The 25692-nt window shown below is 44.4% G+C and overlaps 1 protein-coding gene across 5 annotated transcripts in view; it reads left to right on the top strand.

Annotated features, from left to right (window-relative positions):
* LOC137369848 (ALS2 C-terminal-like protein) overlaps positions 1-25692 on the top strand; it is a 179869-nt gene that overhangs the window by 123568 nt on the left and 30609 nt on the right. For 4 of the 5 annotated variants that reach the window (XR_010975026.1, XM_068031458.1, XM_068031456.1 and 1 more), the window contains 7 exons: positions 814-944; positions 9058-9294; positions 11228-11312; positions 12674-12831; positions 17800-17856; positions 18269-18445; positions 25495-25537. Coding sequence is in view for 3 of the 5 variants with exons in the window: in XM_068031458.1 (XP_067887559.1) it covers positions 814-944; positions 9058-9294; positions 11228-11312; positions 12674-12831; positions 17800-17856; positions 18269-18445; positions 25495-25537 (888 nt within the window). In the remaining 2 variants the exon portion in view is untranslated. Of the gene's footprint in view, positions 1-813; positions 945-9057; positions 9295-11227; positions 11313-12673; positions 12832-17799; positions 17857-18268; positions 18502-25494; positions 25538-25692 lie in introns of all 5 variants that reach the window. The other variant, XR_010975027.1, reaches the window with a different exon arrangement.

Below are 25692 nucleotides of genomic sequence, written 5' to 3' on the forward strand. Positions count from 1 at the left end.
GATGTAGAACAGCCACTTAAGCAAGTGAATGGAGGTTAGTCACCACCACCACCTACGAACCCACGCATTGATATGAATCAGGAGACAAGGGACAAGGAGAGAAAATCAAATAGGAATGCAGAGAGGCATTGTTGGTTGGAGAGTGATTCGGAGCAGGTAGTTTGGGAATGTCAACTTCAGCTCTCTCCTTCCCACTCTCAATGACAAAGGGCGCTAACTTCTTAATGTTACATGAAGGTGAAAAAAGCTGGAAATACAAAGCAAGGCAGCCAGCATCTGAAGAAAAGGCTGTTTCTACTCCAGACACTAACTTTTCTTTCCAGATGCTGAAGAGACTGCTGTGTGTTCCACCATTTTCTTCATTATATTTTGCATCTGAATGTCAGCTTTAAAACATTTTGTATATAATTTAATGGATAGTTGAGATTCATATTGAAGGTTCAGAGATGGAAAAAGGATGGAGTGTTTCTGTTTGGGACACTGAGAAGTAGTCCTGACTGATATCATGATGGTCTGTAATGAAATAGTTATGTTGAATGACCTGGTCTTGTGCCAAGATTTCTTATGCTGCTGCTCTTGATCCATTATTGACCCTCAAATTCCACAGGCATTGTCATAATTTCCTGGGATAACTTATGCAGATCGATGAAAACCTGTGGAGAAATGGCATAACCAGCAGGAAATGGCTGTTTACAACATTTCTCTGGGAGCTCCGTTGATCTCCCACTGAAGTTAAGGTGGGAGATTGGGAGAAGCCCTGAAGCATTTCCAGGCCTAGAAGTAAATGCACTAATCTGCATTTGTTATTTCCAGGGAAAGCTCACCTTTAGCAATGGATATATCATAGAGGGATTGTTCAGCAACAAGTGGGGAAGTGGCTTGAAGGCCAATGGAATATTCTCCAAACCCACTGAAGAGTTAGACCCTTTGATCACCAGCAAAATGTGAGTATGAATTGTCTGAACTTATAATGCAGTGACAAACTTCCATAGCTTGTAAATAGCAGAATAAACATGATGAAATTCCCTTTACATTGCAACAAGTTCCGTATATACAATATCGTTAGTTTTAGAGTGGCTGTGAAAAGGACAAGGAAAAATCAAATGTGAAAATGCTCAACTCAAGGAGAGCTAATTTCAATAGGTTGAAAAGACATCTGGCCCAGTTGGATTGGTATGAAAGATTGGCAGGTAGAAAAGTAAATGAGCTATGGAGGCCCTGAAAGAGGAGATAGTTTGGGTACAGACTAGACACATTCCCAAGAGGAGCAAAGGAAGGATATTAACATTTAGAGCTCCTTGGATGACAAAGTAGATTAAAATGAAACAGAAAAAAGGAGGTTTAAGATAAATGTCTGATTCATAATCGGTGGAGAATCAAGCAGAGTATAGAAAGTACAGAAGAGAACTGAAAAAGTAGTTGGCTAAATACAAAACTAGATTAGCAGGTAACATAAAAGTGAACCCGAGCTTCTTTTAAAATACAAATAGTAAAAGGGAAGTCACAGAGGCAGGGTAGGGAACCAAAAAAGGAAGTCATCTGTTGTTGACCCAGGTACTAAATGAGTGCTCCACATCAGTCTTCACTAAAGAAGAGGATATTGGCAATAAACAGCAAAGGAGGAGGTAGTAGAGAAATTGGATAAGATAAAGAGGAGGTACATAAAAAGTTGGCAGCAATCAAAGTAGAAAAGCCACGCGGTTCAGATGGGATGTATCCTTGGATACTGAAAGATGTAAGGGTGGAAATATCAGAGGCTCTGGCCCCAATCTTACAATCATGCTTAGATATGGAGTGGTGTCAGAAGACTGGAGGACTGCATTTGGTACATCCCTATTCCAAAGGAGGAGGTGAATAATGTGGCAACTACAGGCTAGTCAGCCTAACATCAGCAATGGGGAAACTTTTATAGACAAGAAGCTGGGGCAAAATTAGTTAGCAATTGAAAAAATAAATAAATTAATAAATGAAAGCCAGCACTGATTTGTTAAAAGCAAACCATATTTGAATATCTTGATTGAATTCTTTGTTGAAATAACAGAGGTGGTTAATGACAGTAGTGTGGTTGACGTTGTGTATATGTACTTTCAAAAGGCGCTTAATAAAGTACCACATAATCAACTTGTGAGCAGCATTGAAGTCCATAGGATTAAAGCAGCAGTGGCTGCACGGATATGCAATTGTCTAAGGAGCAGAAAGTAGTGGTGAACAGTTGTTTTTCAGACTTGAGGGAACCATATAGTGAACATAAGAAATAGAAGCAGAAGTAGGCCATTTGGCCCTTCAAGCCTGCCCTGCCATTCCATACAATCATGGATGACCTGATTGTGGACTTAACTCCACTTTCCTGCTTGCCCCCCATAATCCTTTACTCCTCGTAGATCAAAAATCTGTGTAGCTCAGCCTTGAATATATTCAATGACCCAGCCTCCACTGCTCTCTGGGGTAGAGCATTCCAAAGATTAACAACCCTCAGAAAAGAAATTCCTCCTCATCTCTATTGTAAATGGGAGACCCTTTATTTTGAAACTGTGCCCATTAGTTCTAGAATCCCCATGAGGGGAAACATTCTCTTAGTATCTACCTCAGAATCTTATATGTTTCAGTAAGATTTCCCTTTCATTCTTGTAAACTCCAAGGAGCATAGGCCCAACCTGTTCAACCTTTCCTCATAAGGCAACTCCTCCATCCTAGGAATCAGCCGAGTGAACCTTCTCTGAACTACCTCCAATCATTAAATAAGGAAACCAAAACTGTACACAGTACTCTAAGTGTGGTCTTACCAACGCCCTGTACAGTTGTAGCAAGACTTCTCTACTTTTATACTCCACCCCCTTGCAATAAAGACCAACATTCCATTTGTCTTCCTAATTACTTGCTGTTACTGCATGGTAACTTTTTGTAATTCATGGACAAGGACACCCAGATCCCTGTATACTGCAGCATTCTGCAGTCTCCATTTAAATAATATTCTGCTTTTTTATTCTTCCCACCAAAGTCAACAACTTCACATTTTCCCATATTATACTCCATCTGTATTTATTGCCCATCTCTAATTTCCCTTGAGAAGGTGGTGGTGAGCTGCCTTCTTGAACCACTGAAGTCCTTGGACTGTAGGTACACCAACAGTGCTGTAAGGAACGGAGTTCCAGGATTTTGACCCAGCGACAGTGAAGGAACGGCGATATAGTTCCAAGTCAGGATAGTGTTTGGCTTGGAGGAGAACTTGCAGTTGGTGGTGTTCCCATGCATCTGCTGCCCTTGTCCTTCTAGGTGGTAGAGGTCGTGGGTTTGAAAGGTGCTGTCCAAGGAGCCTTGGTGAGTTGCTTGGTGAATTTGTATCTCAAATTCATGAAACTAACCGTTGTGATTTATAATTTATCTACCAAGAGGCAGCAGTGCTAATAACTGACTTTCCAAGCTTCCACAAAACTTAAACAGGACAAATCAGTGAGCAAGTTACATAAGCCCAAAATGGATTTCATTGCTCAGCCTCTATAAGGAGGATTTCCAGGGCCTGGTAGCCAGATGTAGCTCATGGGCCTCAGTTTGGACACCTGTAACCTAGGATAAGCAGCTTTTTTCTAATGTTCTTCAGGAAAATATAGAGCAGAATCTCAAAATTTGCTGATGACACCAAACTGGGAGGTGTGGCAAACAGTGAGGATGATATGAACCACCTGCAACAGGACATAGATGGGTTAGCAGAATGGGCAGAGAGGTGGCAGATGGAATTTAATACTGACAAATGTGAGATGATGCATTTTGGCATAAGGAATAGGAAGAGGAAATATTTACTTAATGACACAGTTCTAAAAAGTGTGCTGGAATAGAGGGACCTGGGGGTGCATGTGCGTAGATCTTTGAAGGTGGCAGGACATATTGAGAGTGTGGTTAGTAAAGCATAAGGGATCTTGGGAGTCATAAACAGAGGCATTAAGTACAAAAGCAGGGAAGTTATGCTGAACCTTTACAAAGTTCTGGCTAGGCTCCAACTGCAGTACTGTGTCTTGTTCTGGTCACTAAACTTATGTGAGGATCCTTGAAAGGATGTGGAGGAGATTTACCAGAATTGTAAAGGACACAGATTGAAAGCTTTGAGCAAAAGATGCAGGGGGAATATAAGGAAGCATTTTTTTACACAGTGGATGGTAATGACCTGGAACTCACTGCCCACAAGGGTGGTGGAAGCAGAGACAATCAATGACTTCAAGAGGAAGTTGGATGACCATCTGAGAGAAATAGGCTTGCAGGTCTACAATGATCGAGCCAGGGAGTGGGACTAACTGCATCACTCTGTGGAGTGCTGGCATGGACTCAATGGGCTTCCTTCTGTTCCATAAATGACTCTATGAATCTAAATCACAGCCAACAAATGATCACTTGGTCTACAGAAGTTCTGAAATTCTGCAGAAGTACTACCAGTCTCTTGCTGTCACTCCAATAGACATATGAAATTCTTGGAAATGGTGTAAATAACTATTTTGGAAAGAAAGTGAACTTGCATTTGTAAGGTCACAGACTCTGCTTCTCTCTCCGCAGATCCTGCCAGACCTGCTGAGCATTTCCAGCACTTTTTGTTTTTATTGCATTTATGTAGTGCCTTTCAAAACCTCATCATGTCCCAAAGTGCTTTACAGCCAAAAAAGCAATTTTGAAGTGTAGTGACTCTTGACCCATTGACAAATGAAGCAGACAATTTGTCTGCAGCAATGTGATGATGGCCGGATAGTCTGTTTTAATAATGTTGTTTGATGGATATATATTGGTCAGGGAATGGGGGAACCCCTCTGCTCCTCTCCCCATGACATTATTTTGATCTTTTATGTCCATGTGAGAGGGCAGACAGGGCTTCGGTTTAACGTCTCATCCAAAAGGTAGCATCGCCGACAATGCAGCATTCCCTCAGTTATAGGTACTGATGATGTTTAATGCTGTTTCCTTTGTTATGGACAGGTGGTAAGTGGTGTGGGTGACTTCGACTTTTCACTTCTCAACTGACCGCTATCGTGTTTTGTTAAAAATGGTGCGTTAGTCCCTGAGTGTTTTTCGGGTCAAATAAACAGACAAATGACAGGTTTTCTCATAGGTTTAAAAAAAGAAAGATAGCTATTTATTTTAAACAATCCTGAAAAGGTCACAACCTTCACCCACTCATGCATTCACACACACATGCATACATAAGCATAGATAGGTAGAGAGAAAAGGAAAGCATGCAATTAAAATGCAAGGTGATGCAAAAGTCTGTGGTTTACAGAATGCTCTTGAATCTTCTTGGAAGGAAAGTTTTCTTTAACAAAGTGATTCCTGACAATGCAGAGCATGTGCAAAACGATCGCGGAAGTCATCAATGTGTGTGAACATTTGCCAGCCTGCCAGTATGAATGCTTGCATGCGCGTGCCTGATGTCACCACACAATGACATCCTCACCCCTCATTAGTCGTCTTCATTCACCCGTACTCCGCTTCCTTCCACCATTCCTGCTCCAATTGCCGCTTAATCCCCCTCGACTGTTCACTCCCTGCCACCTTCCCTCAACATCTTGCTCCCCCCCCCCTGCTTCCCCCTCTTAGCTACTCACTCCCGCCCCACCGGCCGCTCCCTCTGGGCCTCCCCGCTTCCCCCCCTCTCAACAACTCGCTTCTGCCATCAACACTTTCTCCTCCCCATCCCCCCTCCCCCCTCAGCTGCTCGCTCCAGGTCTCCCCACTTCCCCTCTCTCAGCTACTCGCTCCCACCCACAATGTTTTCTCCACCCCACCCCCCCTTGGCTGCCGCTTCCCCCCCTCAGTTACTCACTCCGAACCTCACCACTGCTCCTTGCCAGCCGATCGTTCCCTGCTTTTCGCTTCCCGCCCCCTCCCCCCTCCCCCCACTCCACCTCCGGCCGCGCTTTCCCCATTTCCCCTCCCCCCCCCCCCCCCCCACCACCACAACCCCCGGCCGCTTGCTCGCTTCAGGCCCCGCTGTTTCCCTCCTCTCGGCCACACTCTCCAACGTCGCCCCCGTCACCCTTTGCGGCCTGCCTTGCTGCTTCGGGCGACGTGGCGGGGAACGATCGAACGTGGGAGCGAGTGGCCAAGAGGAGGGAAGCAGCACGGCCTGGAGCGAGTGGCTGGGGGGTGTGAGGGGGAATTGGAGAGTGAGCGGCCGGGGGGTGGGTGGGAAGCGGGGAGTGAACGATCAGGGGTGGGGTGGGTGGTTAGCGGGGAGCAAGCGACAGGAGGCATGGGGAGCGGTGAGGCTGGAGCAGGTGGCTAAGGGAAGGCAGCAGGGTGTGAGCGGCGAGCAGACTGGCGCGGAGGAACCAGCAAAGAGAAGCGCAATGGCAGGAGGGAGCAGGGGACTGTTGGGGGTGGGATGGAGGCAGCGATGGCAACCATTGAGGAGATTTTCGGGTTGAATTTGTTTTTTATGCTAAATTGAGCAGCGTCATCTTTATTACTGGAAGCTGCCTGAGACATCGCAGACAGTGACATTTCAGTGGAAGAGGCTGCATTTGCGTATGTGCTAGGCCTGCTCCACCTACTGGTTGCATTGTCAGCAAAGGCAGCCTTTTTAAAGGTGCATGCCTAAATGTTTGGAGTCTTCAACTTGCTTAAGTGTTGTACAGCTCTAGTGGTTAAAACTCAGCACAAAGTTGGTGGTGTGAATTTGGTTTACCATCACAGATGGAGAGTCTCAAAATCACTTTGTAATTTCTCTGCTGTAGTTCTTGTTCAGCAGGGTTCTTCTGTTTAGCTGGATCTCTCAGCCTCTGGCTAGACTGGCTTTGTGTGGTCTAGGCTTGATCTCCCTTTCTCTCTCTCCAGAAAGCTACGTTTTAAGGTACAAATCCATCACATTTGACTTTCTGTTAGGTGACACCTGGCCCTCTCCCTTGGTGTGATCACACAGTGGATCAGGATATGGATAACCATGGATATCTATTGATGTCTGAATAGGAACCATTCTGTTATAATGGTGCTACTTCACACCTTTTTGATTTGGGCTGTGAGTCTGTCTGTCTCCAGAACCCTTTGTTAGTTGATTCATCTAATAGAGTCATTCAGCATAGAAACAGGCCCTACGGCCCATCGTGTCTGTGCCGCCCATCAAGCACCTACCTATTCTAATCTCATTTTCCAGCACTTGGCCCGTAGCCTTGTACGCTATGGTGTTTCAAGTGCTCATCTAAATACTTCTTAAATGTTGTGAGGGTTCCTGCCTCTACCACCTCTTCAGGCAGTGCGTTCCAGATTCCAACCACCCTCTGGGTGAAATTTATTTTCCTCAAATCCCCTCTAAACCTCCTGCCCCTTACCTTAAATCTATACCCCCTGGTTATTGACCCCTCCGCTAAAGGAAAAGTTTCTTCCTATCTAATCTATCAATGCCCCTCATAATTTTGTATGCCTCAGTCGTGTCCCCCTCAGCCTTCTCCACTCCAAGGAAAACAACCCCTAGCCTTTTCAGTCTCTCTTCATAGCTGAAACGCTCCAGCCCAGGCAACATCCTGGTGAATCTCCTCTTCACCCTCTCCAGTGCAATCACATCCTTCCTATAGAGTGGTGCCCAGAACTGTACACAGTACTCCAGCTGTAGCCTAACTAACGTTTTATACACTCCATAATAACCTCCCTGCTCTTATATTCTATGCCTCGACTAATAAAGCAAGTATCCCATATGCCTTCTAACCACCTTATTTATCTACCTGTGCTGTTGCCTTCAGTGATCTATGGATAAGTACAACAAGGTCCCTCTGACCTTCTGTACTTCCTAGGATACTACCATCAATTGTATATTCCCTTGCCTTGTTAGTCCTCCCAAAATGCATCACCTCATACTTCTCAGGATTAAATTTCATTTGCCACTACTCGGTCCATCTTACCAGCCCATCTATATCGTCCTGGAATCTAAGGATTTCTTCCTCACTATTTACGACAGCACCAATTTTCATGTCATCCGCGAACTTACTGATCATACCTCCTATATTCACGTCTAAATCATTAATGTACACTACAAACAGCAAGGGTCCCAGCACTGATCCCTGTGGTACACACTGGTCACAGGCTTCCACTCGCAGAAACAACCCTCGACCATCACCTTTTGCCTCTTGCCACTAAGCCAATTTTGGATCCAATTTGCCAAATTGCCCTGGATCCCGTGGGCTCTTACCTTCTTAACCAATCTCCCATGCGGGACCTTATCAAAAGCCTTACTGAAGCCCATGTAGACTACATCAACTGATTTACCCTCATCTACACATTTAGTCACCTTCACGAAAAATTCAATCAAGTTACTTAGACACGGTCTCCCCCTGACAAAGCCATGCTGACTATCCCTGATTAATCCCTGCCTCTCCAAGTGGAGAGTAATCCTGTCCCTCAGAATTTTTTCCAATAGTTTCCCAACCACTGATGTTAGACTCACCAGCCTGTAATTACCTGGTTTATCCTTGGTACCCTTCTTGAATAATGGTACCACATTTGCTGCCCTCCAGTCTTCTGGTACCTCTCCTGCCGCCAGAGAGGATTTGAAAATTTGTGTCAGAGCCCCTGCTATCTTCTCCCTTGCCTCACGTAACAGCCTGGGATACATCTCATCTGAGCCTGAGGATCTATCCACACTTAAGCCCACTAAAACAGCTAATACTTCCTCCCTTTCAATACTAATATTTTCAAATAGGAGTCAATATACAATGGTGCTCCTTTCAATTTCAATGGGTTCTTCCCAGAGCTATTTCAGTTTAGGTTAACAAGTTTCATCTTCAACAGATGATGGTGTGTATTATCAATACAGGAGGGGTCAGCTGACCGCTACTCCATTTTGTCTGTGGTACACTTGTCCATGGTTCAGTTTGATAGTTGATTTTTTTATTTTCATACTTCCACCAATTCATTGTTTATTTCACTGTGGTTTCTTCTGAGCATGGCAACTTGAAGATATTGCTGGTTTCCTGCTGGAGTTATGGTGGGAGATGGGTGGAACAAGAATGGAATTTCAAGGCCAAAATACAAACTGGAACTAAATTTAGGACCCAGATTATTTCATGTGACAATTTATTTTCATTCTAGGCAATTAGGCAGCCATATAACACCAGCTCAAGATCGATGGCAGGGGATCTATGATCAGTTTATGGATTTCCTTAACTCCGGCTCTGATGAGACTTCAGTCGAGTCCTTCCTCGGGTTTTACTCGGGGAACAGGAGAGAACAACGGAAAAATCTGAAGAGCTGGTCAATAACCACAGAAGTGGAAACTGCCATGGAACAATCCACTGAAGATCCTCTAGATTTTCTGTCTTGCAACAGGTAAGACTGTGTTTCCCTCTTCCCTCAATACTTTTCTCCCTTCCTTTTCTGAAGGTGTTGAGGTATGTTTCCAGCCTACCTCTGTCATAATATCTGGATAGGCACTGTTAGGGATAATGGGCTAATTAACGATGGAACACATCACAGCTAAGCCTGCTTCTGTCTTCGTCTGGCAACCGTGTGTGTTTCAGCAGAGATCATTGAACAATGATCAGGACATTTCCCCTCCTTAGCCAAAGGGGACCGAGGCCAATTTTGGTGCCCTTTTTGCAGCTCTGACAAAGACCTGTGCAGAAGGAGGATTAACCCTTCTGGTCTGTGTGATCCATAGAGTCATAGAGCTATACAGCACAGAAACAGGCCCTTTGGCCCACCATGTCCATGCCGGCCATCAAGCCTATCTATTCTAATCCCATTTTCCAGCACTTGGTCCGTAACCTTGTATGTTATGGCATTTCAAGTGCTCATCTAAATACTTCTTGAATGTTGTGACGCTTCCTGCCTCTACCACCACTTCAGGCAATATCACAATGCATTTTATTTGTGAGGTTGTCTAGTATTTACAACTCACTTACCCTTTTCTTTGTAAAATTGACAGAGCTTTTAACTGGGAGACCAGGTCAGATGAAATAATTCATGAAAGGTTTACAGGTAACAGTTTAGATTGTCCAGGTTTCCCTATCTCAACAGATTTCCTTCCACCCACTCTGCCATTCTCCCTAGCCAAGCAGGATCCATATTATGTTTTCTCTGTTAACTTGGTATCCTGGGTCTCCCCAATGCCAGACACCCTCTCTAGCTGAGAGGGTGGACAGGCAATCTCCTCTGTTTCTAAAGCTCCTTTGAAACTTGCTTCTAGGAAGCACATGGAAATGGACCAGGAATGCCTCTCCCTCTTATTGATCTCATCCTGCCTAACTGGCTTTAGCTTGCTAAAATTGGAGAGGATTGTGGGCTTGCTGCTACATCCTACTGTTTTGCCTCTACATCCTACTGTTCTGCAGCATAGTGCATGGGACCATCTTGTAATGTGTCATATGTGCCAATTAGGCTTTCTTCAACTCTGAAGAAGAGTTCATGAGAGAAAAAGTTACCTCATGGATATGCCAAAGAAGCTTTGAGGTGTCCTTATTTAAAATAATGAAGGTGATTGGCAAAGCCAAATAGTATGTAGGTAGGGGGACAAATGAAAAATAAGAAAGTTAACAAAGTCTAGCAGAATTAAACTATAATGAGAGTTTTGAAATAAATTGCTTAGGAGAGTCATTGGAGTGAATAGTGCAGATGGGTCCCAGATACACGCTGATGGCTGACCAAGCAAAGCGTCTTTCAAATTCATCTTTGGGATGTGGGCATCATTGGCAAGGCTGGCATTTATTCTAGGGCACTAACTGAGTTTAAATTGAACTTAAGAATAGATTATGGCTGTAAAATCAGGAGGATCATGAATTTGGTACACTGGCCTCCGGGCCAAATTCTCCCAACTACACTTCCATCAAGTGGGAGTCCTGCGTTTTTACGGCTTCAGTGTTCAAACTTTAGAATTGGAAAGGCAATGGATTTGCACGTCTGCCATTCTCAGAACCTGTAGACCCTCATCTGTGAATTCAAGAAGATCAGGTGTACCTTGGATCCCTGGGGAGATCAGGAGTACTTACAATGTCACACACTACTGAGCAGAGCACATTTCAAATACTGGGAACAATTGTAAATAAACAGGATAAGCAGATGAATGTTGATCATAAATGAGTTGAGAATAGCGAAACTCATTTGTATGTAACACACTATATAAGAAGAGAGATGGGCTTAAAGTCGATCAGTCTAGTTTGGATTTTGATTCAGCTGAGAGGGCCAAGACCTGAGAATAGCACATCAGTTCTCTCTTCCCCTCACCTAGGCATTCCCTTTAATCACTTATTTTCCTCTCTTCCAGGCCAAATGGTGCCACCTCTGAGAAACTTGCACCAAACCAGTGCAACCTGGCTGAGGAACAACAATTGAAGAAGTACCTGAGTAAGGTAAGGCATGGAGACTTTTGCAATCAAAAGAAAGAAAAAACTTGCCTTTATATGGCGCCCTTTTTTTGAAGTCACTGATGTAATGTAAATATCAGGCATGGCTTAGTTGATCGAACTCTTGCCTCTAAATCAGATGGTTGTGGGTTTAAGTCCCACACCAAGACTTAAGTACAACAATCTAAGCTGACACTCCAGTGCAGTACTGGGGGAGTGCTGCACTGTTGGAGGTGCTGTCTTTCGGATCAGATGTTAGATCAAGGCCCCATCTGCCTGCTTGGATGAATGTTAAGATCCCAAAACACTATTTCATGTTCAGGGGAGCTACACTGGACGTCCTAGCCAATATTTATCCTTCAATTCACATCACAAAAACAGATTATCTGATTGTTATCACATTACTGTTTATGGGAGCTTACTGTGGTCAAATTGGTTGACACATTTCCTACATTACAACAGTGACTACAATTCAAAAAGTGCTTCATTGGCTCAAAAGTGCTTTGGAATGTCTGGGGATGGCTTTGAAAGGTCTTTTTATTTAATGTAAGAAGTCAATTTGCAAGTAGCAAGGTTCCACACAGAACAGGGTGATAATGACCAGCTAACCTCTTCCTGTTTTGTGGGTTGAGGGATAAATATTGGATACTAAGAGAACTCCCCTGCTATTTAAATAGTGCTGCGGGATCTTTTGCATCCATGTGAGAGGGTACAAGGGGCTTTGACATCTCATCCAAAACAGGCACCTCCAACATTCTCAGTACTGTGCTGAATTGTCAATTTTGGTAATCCTGGATAATATGGCCATGTCTCTGGAGGAAGAGCTGCATATTGCCATATCGAGGACCTATTGTCTGAGCTGGAGCATAGGATCATGTAAAACAATAGAAGGTTAGAGCACAGAAGATTGAAATTTAGCCCATTGTGCCTGTGCAAGTTCTTTGAAAGAGCTATCCAATTAGTTTCCCCTTATTTACTCTATGAAAACTCTTCATAATTTTAAACATGTTTCATATATCTCCCGTTAACCTACTCTGTTCTTAAAGAGATCAATCTCAGTTTTTCTAGTCTCTCCACATAAAAGAAATCCATCATCCTTGGTATTATTCTAGTAAATCTCTGCAAACTTTCCAAAGCTTTGACATCCTACTGAAAGTATGGTGCTCAGCATTGAATGCAGTACTCCATCTGAGGCCTAACCAATGATTTGTAAAGATTTAGCATAACCTCTTTGCTTTTGTACTCCGGGCTTCTACTTATTATGCCAAGGATCCCATATGCTTTTTTGTGGCCGCTATATCACTTGTCCTGCGATAAAAGCTGAAAATGAGTTTACAAAAGGATTTTCTGTTTGAATTCTGTTCTAGGCCTTTGAGTCTTCCCATCATCCTCTCGGAAAACTGCTCCACACATTGATTCTCGTTTTTCAGGCAACATTTTCTGGGATCTGCATGCACAAACGGTTATGCGCAATGGCACAGAAGGAAGTTGTGTCCCATGCCAAGAAACTCTTTGAGCTGGCCAGGTCAGTGTTAAACTTCCTACACCTTTTCTGGACTAATGCAGTTGGTATTAAGCCTTCTCCAGTGACTGCTTGGTCATGGAATGCTAGTTTCTTGACGATAAATTCTTCAATTGGCCAGGACAGCGTTAAACCTTCTACTATATTTCATTGACTGATTATGCAGACAGAATTATCAAAAAAGTCAATCTCTTTCAACAAGTGTAGGTATACACTGCTCACTAATAGAGATAGCTAAGTATTGGTTTGGTGGAAGTCCGATCACCCTGCATTGCTACATGTAATTGCTCTCAGCAAGCACAAGAGGACTAGGAAAGAGGAGACATGACAGGTATTGCACATGTGGCATTGCTATGGGGAAAGAGCAGATAATAAGGAGAAATCAGAAAGATTATTGTGGTTTATGCAGCAGAAACAGGGTGGACAAACATTTCCCAGCTCAGAAACATTGTTAAAGGATTGGCATTGCAGAGCAGCTTGACCACAGATCTCCAAAGCTCAACAGCTGAGCAGGTTCGAGTTGGCAGGTAGAAGGGAGAGAGGAGTCTTATGAATGCTAGACTTTGTACATGATTATGTTTCAAAAACTGTGATCTTTAAAAGTTTAAGACGAAGCCAGAGAAATCAGGTGACCTCACATCCACTCTGCTTAAAGACAAGACAGAAATCTTGGTTACCAGAACAACAGAGAACACAGATCAAAGATTTTTTTTTGGAAAAACAGAGACTGCAGGGGTATAGCACCTGAAGAGCAATGAGTTTCACCCTCGCAGACTTTTGGATTGTGAGCAAGAAGTTGGTTATTCTGAAGATGCAAATGCACATGGCAGCTGCTAACACCTGGAAACAATGGATAGCCCATGTGACTCTGCTGAAACCAGACTTCTGAACTTTGCATGTTGGAAAAGGTCAATGAGCTATTGACTTTTAATTCCAAATAAATTTAACAGATTTTCTGAAGGCAAACAAGCTGTCAGAAAGGAAGTCAGTGGTTACAACCTCAAAGCAGGCTGTAATAAAGGAAAGCTGTGCTGGCAGCTTTGAGAGAGAGAGAGAGAGGGAACATCTGCTGTCAGAAGACTGGTACAGCAAAAGGCTGCAAAGACTTGAACCTGTTTTGCAAATTGAAGCTTGTGGAGAAGAAAAGACCAACAGGGATCGCTTTATTCACAGACATTCAGGTCAAAAGTGCTTGGAGAAATGAGTGAAGAGGACATTGACTTTGAGAAAGGTGTGGAAGATCCAACTCATTGCAACTGGGAGGTGTTTGTAACTTTTAAGCGCAAAAATTTTGCCATCAGAGATGACTGTAATGTATAAGTATGATGTGAGATTTTCAAGTGTTTTAATAAGTAAAGAAAATACCTTTCTTAATATTTTGGGGATGTCAGCTGCTTACAAAGCACTATTTAATTAATGGGGATTTCTTTTAGTTTAGTTGTTATAATAAAAGTCTGAATATGTGAAATCTTGTTGTGTAATTCTTTAAATTGGTCTGGGGGTTCATATCTCATATTTTAATGTTAATGATCTCACTGAGGTCGTAACAGGAGACTTTGTGGATCATCACTAAGGTTCCTCTGATAGCTCAGATGGTAAATGGAATAACCAGTGTGGTATTGCATTGCATAGACCAGAAATATCCTGTGTTTAATTCCTAGTCTATTGCTGGGCTTTAGCCAATCAATGGTGAAGGGTTCCCTCTGAGGTTCTGAGCTTGGTGTTCGGAGGACGTAATGGTGTGGCAAGCAATCAGTCAGGCATATAGTCCTAATTGTTTTGCTAGGGACCAATCTCCTTTCGGAAGAGATTCCCCCAATTTTCTTTCCCTACCTTATCTCTCCTGATAGTGGTGGTTCCTTGGCATGCCATTGAACCTTCAATGCCTTAAATCAATATGCATTCTCTAAGTGACAGCAGATATCACTGCACGTGAAAGAGAGCATAACCAGACGAATATGTTCCTGTGCTCAATCAATAAGCTACATATTCGGCTTCAATAAGGTTCCACATAGACTCATGACTAAAAGCATGTGGAGTCAGGGAACTTGTAGCAGAATGGATAGCTCGCTGGCTACAAAACAGAAAACAGAGAGTAGGGGTTAAGGGTAGCTACTCGGACTGGAAAAAGGTGGGAAATGGTTTTCCAGCGGGATTAGCTTTTCACAATTTACATCAACGATGTGGATTTGGGAATCAAACACAATTTCAAATTTGCAGATGATACCAAATTGGAGCGTATAGTTATTGGTGAGGAAGAACGTGATAAAATACAAGAAGACATGAATAAACTTGCAGGGTAATTATGCAATTGGCAAATGATATTCAATATAAATCAATGTGAGGTGGTGCATTTTGGTAGGAAGAATAAGAGGCCACTTACTGCTTTGCGACTAAGGACAGAATTTTACCCTCGGCAGACGGGAGCCATCCACCAACCGAAAAGTGGATGGCGATCCCGCCTCCGCCTGTCGGGGGTATCCAGACCGCATTTTGCGGTTCCCAGCCAATCAGCGGGCCGGCAGCTCTTAGTCCCAGCAGTGCCACCGGGTGCGGTGGCCGCTGCTGTGACTGCAACCCAGCTGAAGACAGAACATGTTGGGGATTCCCAGAAAACCAGTAGGTTTTTGGGGCCTCGTCGGGGGCAATCAGTATGGCCCCAGCAATGCAATGGTGGTCGATTGGGGGGGGAAGGGGGGCAGCACTCAGTGTGCCCGATTTGGACGGCAACCCCCCCCCCCCCCCTCCTCCCGCTGTCAGAAAGCCGCCTACTTTTAACAGGCGGCTTTTCTCAGGCCTGGGCCAGCCACCAGAAAAGGGTACCGATACCAGTGACTAAAAGTAGTGAAGCAAGTTAATATCGCCAAAAAAAGCAAAATAAGCACTGGAGTTCTTTGCTTTTCATTTTTTTCCTTTAGAAATCAAGTTATGTTAAACTTATATTGAATCTTGGTTAGACCACACTTGGGAGTCGTGTGCTCAATTCTGGTCTCCATGTTTAAAAAATAAAGAGGCACAGAAGTCAGTGCAAAAACATTAACTTGGATAGTACCGTAACTGAGAAATAAACATTCTTGGGAAAGGCTGAACAAACTGGCAGTCTTTTGTCCGGAAAAGGGAAGGTTGGGTGGTGACCTGATAGAGGTGCTTAAGATAATGACAGGGTCTGATAGGGTAGGCATAAAAACAAGAGCTGAATTTTACTATCCCTCTAGGGGTGGGCTGGGAGCGGTTGTGGGGGGGTGGGGGTGTAAAATGGCGAGGGAAGATGGAGGGGAGTGGAGTGCCTGTCGCTTTTCCGACGCCATGGAATTTTATCAGCGGCGTGGAAGGTGGAGGACAGCTATCCCTCCCAGAGGCCAGTTGAGCTCTTAAGTGATCAATGAAAGGCCTCTTAATGCTGCCGCTGGCTTTTTACCAGAGGTTGGTGGGTCCTACACCTTGTGGGGAGACTACCAGATAAACCCTGCCAGCGTGGGGCCACCCAGCGGCAAGGGTTGCCCATGCGGAAACACCCCTGCGCACCCATACCAACAAACACCCCCCCCCCCCCCCCACCAACAAATCCCACCACCCCCCACCCTTGCCAGGACCTGCCTACCTGGCCCCAGCGACTCAGACCCCACTTACCTTGGGTCCAGGTCAGGTGCAGGCCCAGCACTGGCTCCCAGTGGTATTGCTGGTCCTCTGATTGTCCAGCAGCTCTTGGAGGTGGGATCTCGGCCCTTAAAGGGACGGGAGTCCCAAAGCCAGGCAGTTAATTGCCTGATGGCCACAGAATTGGGTCGGGGATCTTGGAAACGGCCCAGGCAGGTTTGCCCCCGGCTTTCTGACCCACCATCAGGGCCGCTGCCATCCCAACAAAATTCAGCCAAATGTTTCCACTTGTGGTGGAATCCAAAACTAGAGGCTATAAATATAAGATAATCACTCATAAATCCAATCGGCATTTCAGGAGAAATTTCTTTACCCAGATAGTGGTAAGAATGTGGGACTTTTCACCACAGTATTTTTTTTTATTCCTTCATGGGGATGTGGGCGTCGCTGGCTAGGCCAGCATTTATTGCCCATCCCTAATTGCCCTTGAGAAGGTGGTGGTGAGCTGCCTCCTTGAACCACTGCAGTCCATGTGGGGTAGGTGCTGTTAGGAAAGGAGTTCTAGGATCTTAACCTAGCGACAGTGAAGGAACGGCGATATAGTTCCAAGTCAGGATGGTGTGTGGCTTGGAGAGGAACTTGCAGGTGGTGGTATTCCCATGCATTTGCTGCCCTTGTCCTTCTAGGTGGTAGAGATCCGCAGTTTGGAAGGTGCTGTCTAAGGAGCCTTGGTGCATTGCTGCAGTGCATCTTGTAGATGGTACACACCACTGCTACTTTCAATGATGGAGGGAGTGAATGTTGAAGGTGGTGGATGGGGTGTCAATCAAGCAGGCTGCTTTGTCCTGGATGGCGTCAAGCTTCTTGAGTGTTGTTGGAGCTGCACCCACCCAGGCAAGCGGAGAGTATTCCATCACACTCCTGACTTGTGCCTTGTAGATGGTGGAAAGGCTTTGGGGAGTTAGGAGGTGAGTTACTTGCTGCAGGATTCCTAGCCTCTGACCTGCTCTTGTAGCCACGGTATTTATATGGCTATTCCAGTTCAGTTTCTGGTCAATGGTAACCCCCAGGTTGTTGATAGTGGGGGATTCAGCGATCATAATGCCATTGAATGTCAAGGGGAGATGATGATGGTGAATAGCATAGATGCATTTAAGGGGAAGCTAGATAAGCACATGGGGGAGAAAGGAATAGTAGGATCTGCTGATAGGGTTAGTGAAAGAGGGTGGATGGAAGCATGTATGGAGCATAAATGTCAGCATAGATGAGTTGGGCTGAATGGCCTGTTTCTATGCTGCAGACTCTAAGTAACTTCTGAACTATTGACTTGGCTGAAGGAGATCTTAGTGTGCCTTTCTATTATTTGTTTTCCAGATATTTCCTGCCTGAGTCGCTGGAGAAAGTCCATTCTTCCACTGAAGGTCCAATCAGGTAAACCAGATTTTCCGATTGGATGGGGAGATAAAGGCCAATATTCCATTCCATTTGCCTTTTTGTACATGCCTATTAGCACAGACCAGAATGTAAATTCTCTCCAATTTGAACAAACAGCTAGCAAAATTGTGTGCACTGCAAGAAAGAATCCGATAAATAATGCCCAAATATGGAATCTAACTGCCTCTTAAATGATTCCAGAGATTTTGCTTCCACAGTCAGATCTTAATGTGCTTTGTGACATTAGTCCTGACCTTGCATTATTTACACAAGTTTGTGATGCGATGTATTAAATAATGCCAATATTTGTTTGCAACTTGAAGGGTTAATTCCCATCATCAATAGTTTAATGGAGCAGATTCTGAGAGCGGGTACCATTTGTATTTACTGTTTATTTCCGTGCCTGTAGAGCTGTCTCAAACGCTTACACGGTGACTCTTCCGCTAATCTTGCCACGATTCTACCCCGATCTCTTCATGTTGTATATGCTGTACCATGAAGTAGAGGATTCACTGTACTGGAAGGGAATACTGCACCTGGAGCTTCTCTCTGACACCAAGCTGCTGGAGTTCCTAGAGGTACAAAAGTAAGTGCGGGCCACTCTCTCGGCCTTCACCGAACATGCTAAGCAATTTATCTTGGGTAAGAAGGAACTTGCCTATATATAACATTTTTTACAACCTCGGTGCTTTGCAGCCAATTTGTGCATAGTAAGGCCCTATACAGCAATGAGATAAATGACCAGATAATCTATCTTGTGTTGATTGAAGGATAAATATTAGTCAAAGGATCTGCCCTACTCTTCTTTGAATAGTATCATTACATCTTTTACATCCACCTGAGGCCAGGTAGAGCCTTGGTTTGACATCAGCAACAACATTTCACTTCTGAGCCCAACTTTTGGAGTAAAGGCCTCCTGCTGGTTTACTAGTGAGTATCTCAACCCAATTCCGAGGGGGCATAAAATCACAGAACAGTCTGGAATTCAGCACTAATTTAAACTAATCTGCTGGTGTTAGTCAAGAGAGTAGAAAGTCCGAAGTTTGGAATTATGGCACATTGTTGGGGCAACACGTATGAGACAATAAAACATGGAACGAGAAAAGACATTGGAAATGATGGGAGTACAGTCCATGTATATACGCTCTAATTTATTATGCAATCTGTTACTATCTATTATTATTCATTTAATCTGCTGAGGGAATCTATTGCAAAAAGAAAGACTTGATTTTGTATGCTGCCTTGCCATGTCTCTTAAGAGTGCTTAACATCCAAAGTATTACTTTGAAATTGTTTTGTTATGAAGATAACATGGGTAACCATTTTGGTCCCAACGAGAAGCTGAACAAAAAATTAATTTGTTGACCAGCTGACTAATTTTTGGTTAATGGGGCATGTTTCTTAGGACATCATTAGAACTTTGTGCCCTCCTTCATATAGTACCATGGGATTTTTTTTTACTTCTAATTGAACCATCAGAATAGATTGGGCCTCTAAGTTTTAACATTTCATCCAAAGCTGCTGAACTGAAGATGTTTGGAGAATTTCCTTATATTTATTCAGGTTAACCTGAAATTAAGTACTAAGAGCATCCTCTCCCAAGACAACATTCCCAGTAGCGAGGAGCTAATCACATAAAACCAGCTTCGCTGGGCGGGCCACATCACTCACATGCTTGATACCAGGCTCCCGAAGCAACTGCTCTACTTTGAGTTTCGTTGCGGCAAAAGACTCCCAGGAGGACAAAGGAAATACTTTAGGGACGTTCCCAAGGTGTCCCTAAAGAAATCCAACAAATCCATCGACTCATGGGAGTCCCTAATTGTCCCTCGACTGCTCAAAGTGGAGAAGGTGCATTTGGGAAGCTACCTAACACCTCAGGAGATTTGGATGGAAGCACGCAGGAGCCAAGTACAGGCAGCATAAGGAGCGCATAGCGCACCCACCCCCCCCCCCCCCACCCCCCAAACAACTCACCTATCCACCTCTTTAAACACCACCTCCACCACATGTGGTAGAGTCTATGGTTCGTGCATTGGACTCATTAGCCATAGAGTTATACAGCACAGAAACAGGCCCTTCAGCCCATTGTGTCTGTGCCGGCCATCAAGCACCTAACTATTCTAATCCCATTTTCCAGCACTTGGCCCGTAGCCTTGTATGCTATGGCGTTTCAAGTGCTCATCTAAATACTTCTTAAATGTTGTGAGGGTTCCTGCCTCTACCACCTCTTCAGGCAGTGTGTTCCAGATTCCAACCACCCCTTGGGTGAAAAAAGTTTTCCTCAATCTCCTGCCGTTTAACTTAAATCTATGCCCCCTGGTTCTTGACCCCTCCGCTAAGGGAAAAAGTTTCTTATCTATCCTATCAATGCCCCTCATAATTTTGTATACCTCAATCATGTCCCCCCTCAGCCTTCTCTGCTCTAAGGCAAACAACCCCAGCCTTTTCATTCTCTCTTCATAGCTGAAATGCTCCAGACCAGGCAACATCCTGGTGAATCTCCTCTGCACCCTCTCCAGTGCAATCACATCCTTTCTATTGTGTGGTGCCGAGAACTGTACACAGTACTCCAGCTGTTGCCTAACTAGTGTTTTATACAGCTCCATCATAACCTCCCTGCTCTTATAATGTATGCCTCGGCCATTAAAGGCAAGTATCCCATATGCCTTCCTAACCACCTTATCTACCTGTGCTGCTGCCTTCAGTGAATTATGGACAAGTACACCAAGGTCCCTCTGACCCTCTGTACTTCCTAGGTATCATCCATTGTATATTCCCTTGCTTGTTAGTCCTCCCAAAATGCATCACCTCACACTTCTCAGGATTAAATTTGATTTGCCACTGTTCCACCATCTTACCAGCCCATCTATGTCGTCCTGTAATCTAAGGCTTTCCTCGTCACTATTTATGACACCACCAATTTTCGTGTCTTCTGCGAACTTACTGATCATACCTCCTATATTCACGTCTAAATCAGTAATGTACACTACAAACAGCAAGGGTCCCAGCACCGATCCCTGTGTTACACCACTGGTCACAGGCTTCCACTTGCAAAAACAACCCTCGACCATCACCCTCTGCCTCCTGCCGCTCAGCCAATTTTGGATCCAATTTGCCAAATTGCCCAAGATCGCATGGGCTCTTAACTTCTTAACCAATTTCCCATGTGGGACCTTATCAAAAGCCTTACTGAAGTCCATGTAGACTACATCAACTGATTTACCCTCATCTACACATCTAGTCACCGTCTCGAAAAATTCAATCAAGGTAGTTAGACACGATCTCCCCCTGACAAAGCCATGCTGACTATCCCTGATTAATCCCTGCCTCTCCAAGTGGAGATTAATCCTGTCCCTCAGAATTTTTTCCAATAGTTTCCCAACCACTGATGTTAGACTCACCAGCCTGTAATTACCTTGTTTATCCCTGCTACCCTTCTTGAATAATGGTACCACATTCACTGTCCTCCAATCCTCTGGTACCTCTCCTGTGGCCAGAGAGGATTTGAAAATTTGTGTCAGAGCCCCTGCTATCTTCTCCCTTGCCTCACATAACAGTCTTGGATACATCTCATCTGGGCCTGGGGATTTATCCACTTTTAAGCCTGCGAAAACAGTTCAAGTATATCACAATCCCCCTCCCCGATCTCTACACCTACATCGTCCTTCTCCATAGTGAATACAGATGAAAAGTAATCATTTAAAACCTCACCTATGTCCTCTGGCTCCACACACAGATTGCCACATTGGTCCCTAATGGGCCCTACTCTTACCCTGGTTATCCTCTTGCCCTTAATATACTTATAAAACGCCTTAGGATTTTCCTTTATCTTGCCCGCCAGTGGTTTTGCATGTCCCCTCTTCGCTCTCCGAATAAGTTTTTTAAGTACCCCCCTACATTTTCTATACTCCTCTAGTGCCTCTGCTGTTTTCAGCGCTCTGAATCTGCCATAAGCCTCCTTTTTTTTTCCTTATTCAATCCTCCATATCCCTTGACATCCAGGGTTCCCTGGACTTGTTGGTCCTACCCTTCACTTTAACGGGTACATGTTGACTCTGAACTCTGATTATTTCCTCTTTGAATGACTCCCACTGGTCTGATGTAGACTTTCCTACAAGTAGCTGTTCCCAGTCCACATTGGCTAGATCCTGTTTTATCATATTGAAATCGGCCTTCCCCCAACTCAGTACCTTTATTTCCGGTCCATCTTTATCCTTTTCCATGACTACCTTAAATCTTGCAGAGTTATTGTCACTATCCCTGAAATGCTCCCCAACTGACACTTCTACCACTTGTCTGGCTTCATTCCCGAGGATTAGGTCCAGTACTGCCCCTTCTCTTGTAGGACTTTCTACATGCTGGCTCAAAAAGCTCTCCTGTATGCATTTTAATTATTCCGCCCCCTTTAAGTCTTTTGCACTAAGACTATCCCAGTTAATATTGGGGAAGTTGAAATCCCCTACTATTATTACCCTATTATTTTTACACACCTCTGAGATTTGCCTACATATCTGCTCCTCTATCTCTCCCTGACTGTTCGGAGGCCTGTAGTACACTCCCAGCCAAGTGATTGCCCCCTTTTGGTTTTTAAGTTCTACCCATTTGGCCTCATTTGAGGAACCTTCTAAAAGATCATCCCTCCTTAATGCAGTAATTGACTCCTTGATCAACAGTGTAATGCAATCTCCTCTTTTACCCATCCCCTGTCACGGCTGAAGATTCTATACCCTGGAATATTGAGCTGTCAGTTCTGCCCCTCCCTCAACCATGTCTCTGTGATAGCAATAATATCATATTCCCATGTGCTAATCAACGCCCTCAATTCATCTGCCTTACTAGTAAGACTACTTGTGTTAAAATAGATGCAATCTACCTTGCATTTTTCACTTGTGCCTTAACAGGTCTATATTTTCTCTGCCTTCCAGACTGACTCAGTTTCTCTTCTATATTTGACTGTGCATTACCCCCTACTGTACCTCAACTCTGTATCCCAGCCCCCTGCCAAATTAGTTTAAACTGAACTAGCAAACCTCCCAGCAAGGATGTTGGTCCCATTCTGGTTCAGGTACAACCCGTCCAACTTGTACAGGTCCACCTTTGCCAGAAACAGACCCAGTGATCCAGGAAACTAAAGCTTTCCCTCCTGCACCATCTCCTCTGCCACACATTCATCTGCTCTATCCTCCTATTCCTATACTCACTGGCACGTGGCACCGGGAGTAATCCAGAGATTACAACCTTTGAGGTCCTGCTTTTTAATCTGTTACCTAGCTCCCTAAATTCTTGTTGCAGGACCTCATCCCTCTTTCTACCTATGTCATTGGTACCAATGTGTACCACGACCTTTGACTGTTCACCCTCCCCCTTCAGAATGTCCTGCAGCCACTCCGTGACATTCTTGACCCTAGCACCAGGGAGGCAACATACCATCCTGGAGTCACGTTTGTGGCCACAGAAACACCTATCTGTACCCCTTACCACTATAGCTCTCCCACCCCTTTTTCCTCCCTTCCTGTGCAGCTGAGCCTCTCGTGGTGCCACTGACTTGGCTGTCGCTGCATTCCCCTGAGAAGCTATCTTCCCCAACAGTATCCAAAGCGGAAAATCTGTTAGATAGGGAGATGGACCCAGGGGACTCCTGCACTACCTGCCTAGTTCTTCTACTCTGTCTGGTGGTCACCCATTCCCTTTCTGCCTGAGCAGACTTTAGCAGTGGTGTGACCACCTCCCTGTACATGCTATCCACGATGATCTCAGCCTCGTGGATGCTCCACAGTGTCTCCAGCCGCTGCTCCGGATCCGGAACGCGAATTTCGAGTAGCTGCAGCTGGAAACACATCTTGCACACGTGTTCACCCTGGACATTGAAGTGTCCCTGACTTCCCACATTGCACGGGAGGAGCACGCCACGTTGCCGAGCTGCCCTGCCATGACTTACCCTTAATTTACTCCCTTAAATTACTCAAAAATTAGAGATTATTTACACTAGGGACTTTGATTCCCTAAAAAAGCATTACTTACTATATAAAAAACTGTAGACCTTTCCCTTTACTTTTCGTTACTAACCCAGCTATTTAGAGTTATTCCCTAACAGCAGTTACTCGCCAACCAATCACCTTGCAGCTTTCCTGTGATGCCACTGTTAACTTTTTTTTTTGCCATGCTAGAATGCACTGAATCAGAGGGGAAGCAAGTCATCCTTGGTGCTGAGGGCCTGCCAGAGAAGAAAAAGACACAATGTTAGGGTTAGGGCGGCACTGTGGCGCAGTGGTTAGCACCGCAGCCTCACAGCTCCAGGGACCCGTGTTCGATTCCAGGTACTGCCTGTGTGGAGTTTGCAAGTTCTCCCTGTGTCTGTGTGGGTTTTCTCCGGGTGCTCCGGTTTCCTCCCACAAGCCAAAAGACTTGCAGGTTGATAGGTAAATTGGCCATTATAAATTGTCACTTATGTAGGTAGGTGGTAGGGAAATATAGGGACAGGTGGGGATGTTTGGTAGCAATATGGGATTAATGTAGGATTAGTATAAATGGGTGGTTGATGTTCGGCACAGACTCGGTGGGCCGAAGGGCCTGTTTCAGTGCTGTATCTCTAATCTAAATCTAAAAAAAAAAATATTCCAATCAAATGTAAGCTTTCAGCAGCCACAACAACTTTGATTTGATTTAGGATAACCAGCGCTGAGCACAAAGTTCTCATATTCTAACTAATTTCCTGATCAATCAACTTGACCAGATTCTGTAAACAAAATCTATTTTAACTCCAGCCATTTAAGAACTGTGTGAAATAAAATAGAGTAACATCTATTTTATTTTGTCACAGCTGCTATGGGACAAAGTGGCAGAGAATGTCTGCCATGGTTGCCTCCATAACAATCACTGCACTTCAAAAGTCCTTCATTGCGTGCAATGCTTTGAGAAATGATGTACAGTGAGGCTATGTGAATATGTAAATGCAAGTGGTACTTTTATTGCTGGGACATTTTGCTCAGTCTGGTTGTGAGGATGAATCTTGTCCAAAGTCCGAGCAAGTCAGAGGTACTAGATATTGTGTGGTAAGTGGCTCATCGTCTGACTTCCCAAACTATAAGGCACAAGTCAGGAGTGTGATGAAGTGCTTTCCACTTTTTAGATGTGTGCAGTTGTAACAGTTTGAAGCTCAACAACACCTAGGAAAAACAGTCTGCTGCATTAACACTCTACTCACTAATCTAAACATCCACCCCCTCCTTCATGCCTGCAGTGTGTACTAGCTACAGGATGCACTGAAGCAACTCGCCAGAGTTTCTTTGGCAGTACCTCTCAAACCTGTGATTTCCATCATCCAAAAGGACAAGGGCAGCAGGTGCATGGGAATACCATCACCTCCAAGCTCCCCTCTTAAGTCATAACCAGTTTGACTTAGACATATATTGGTGCTCATTACATCATCATTGAGTCAAAATCCTTGAACTCCCGACCTAACACAACGTAGACTGCAATAACTCAAGAAAAAGACTCACCATCATCTCTAGGACAACTAAGGATTGGAGGGCCAGCAATGCTCACATCTCAAGAATAGAAAATAAAGTAACCAGAAATGAAAAAGATCTTGTCCTGTACATTTTAATGGTTGTGCTCTTGTTTAATTCGCAGGAATCTATGGCCTCTTCAAGACGTCCAGCTAAAAAGGAGCCAGGTCAGAATGCAACATTTTCCTTTTACCTCTGAGATCTAGATTTCATAGAATCATAGAATGGTTACAGCAGAGAAGGAGGCCAGTCAGCTATCATGTCTGTGCCAGCTCTCTACAAGAGCAACTCACCTACTTCCACTCCCCTGGCTTTTCCCCAT

This window comes from Heterodontus francisci, chromosome 5, assembly GCF_036365525.1.
Source record: "Heterodontus francisci isolate sHetFra1 chromosome 5, sHetFra1.hap1, whole genome shotgun sequence".
Lineage (NCBI taxonomy): Eukaryota > Metazoa > Chordata > Chondrichthyes > Heterodontiformes > Heterodontidae > Heterodontus > Heterodontus francisci.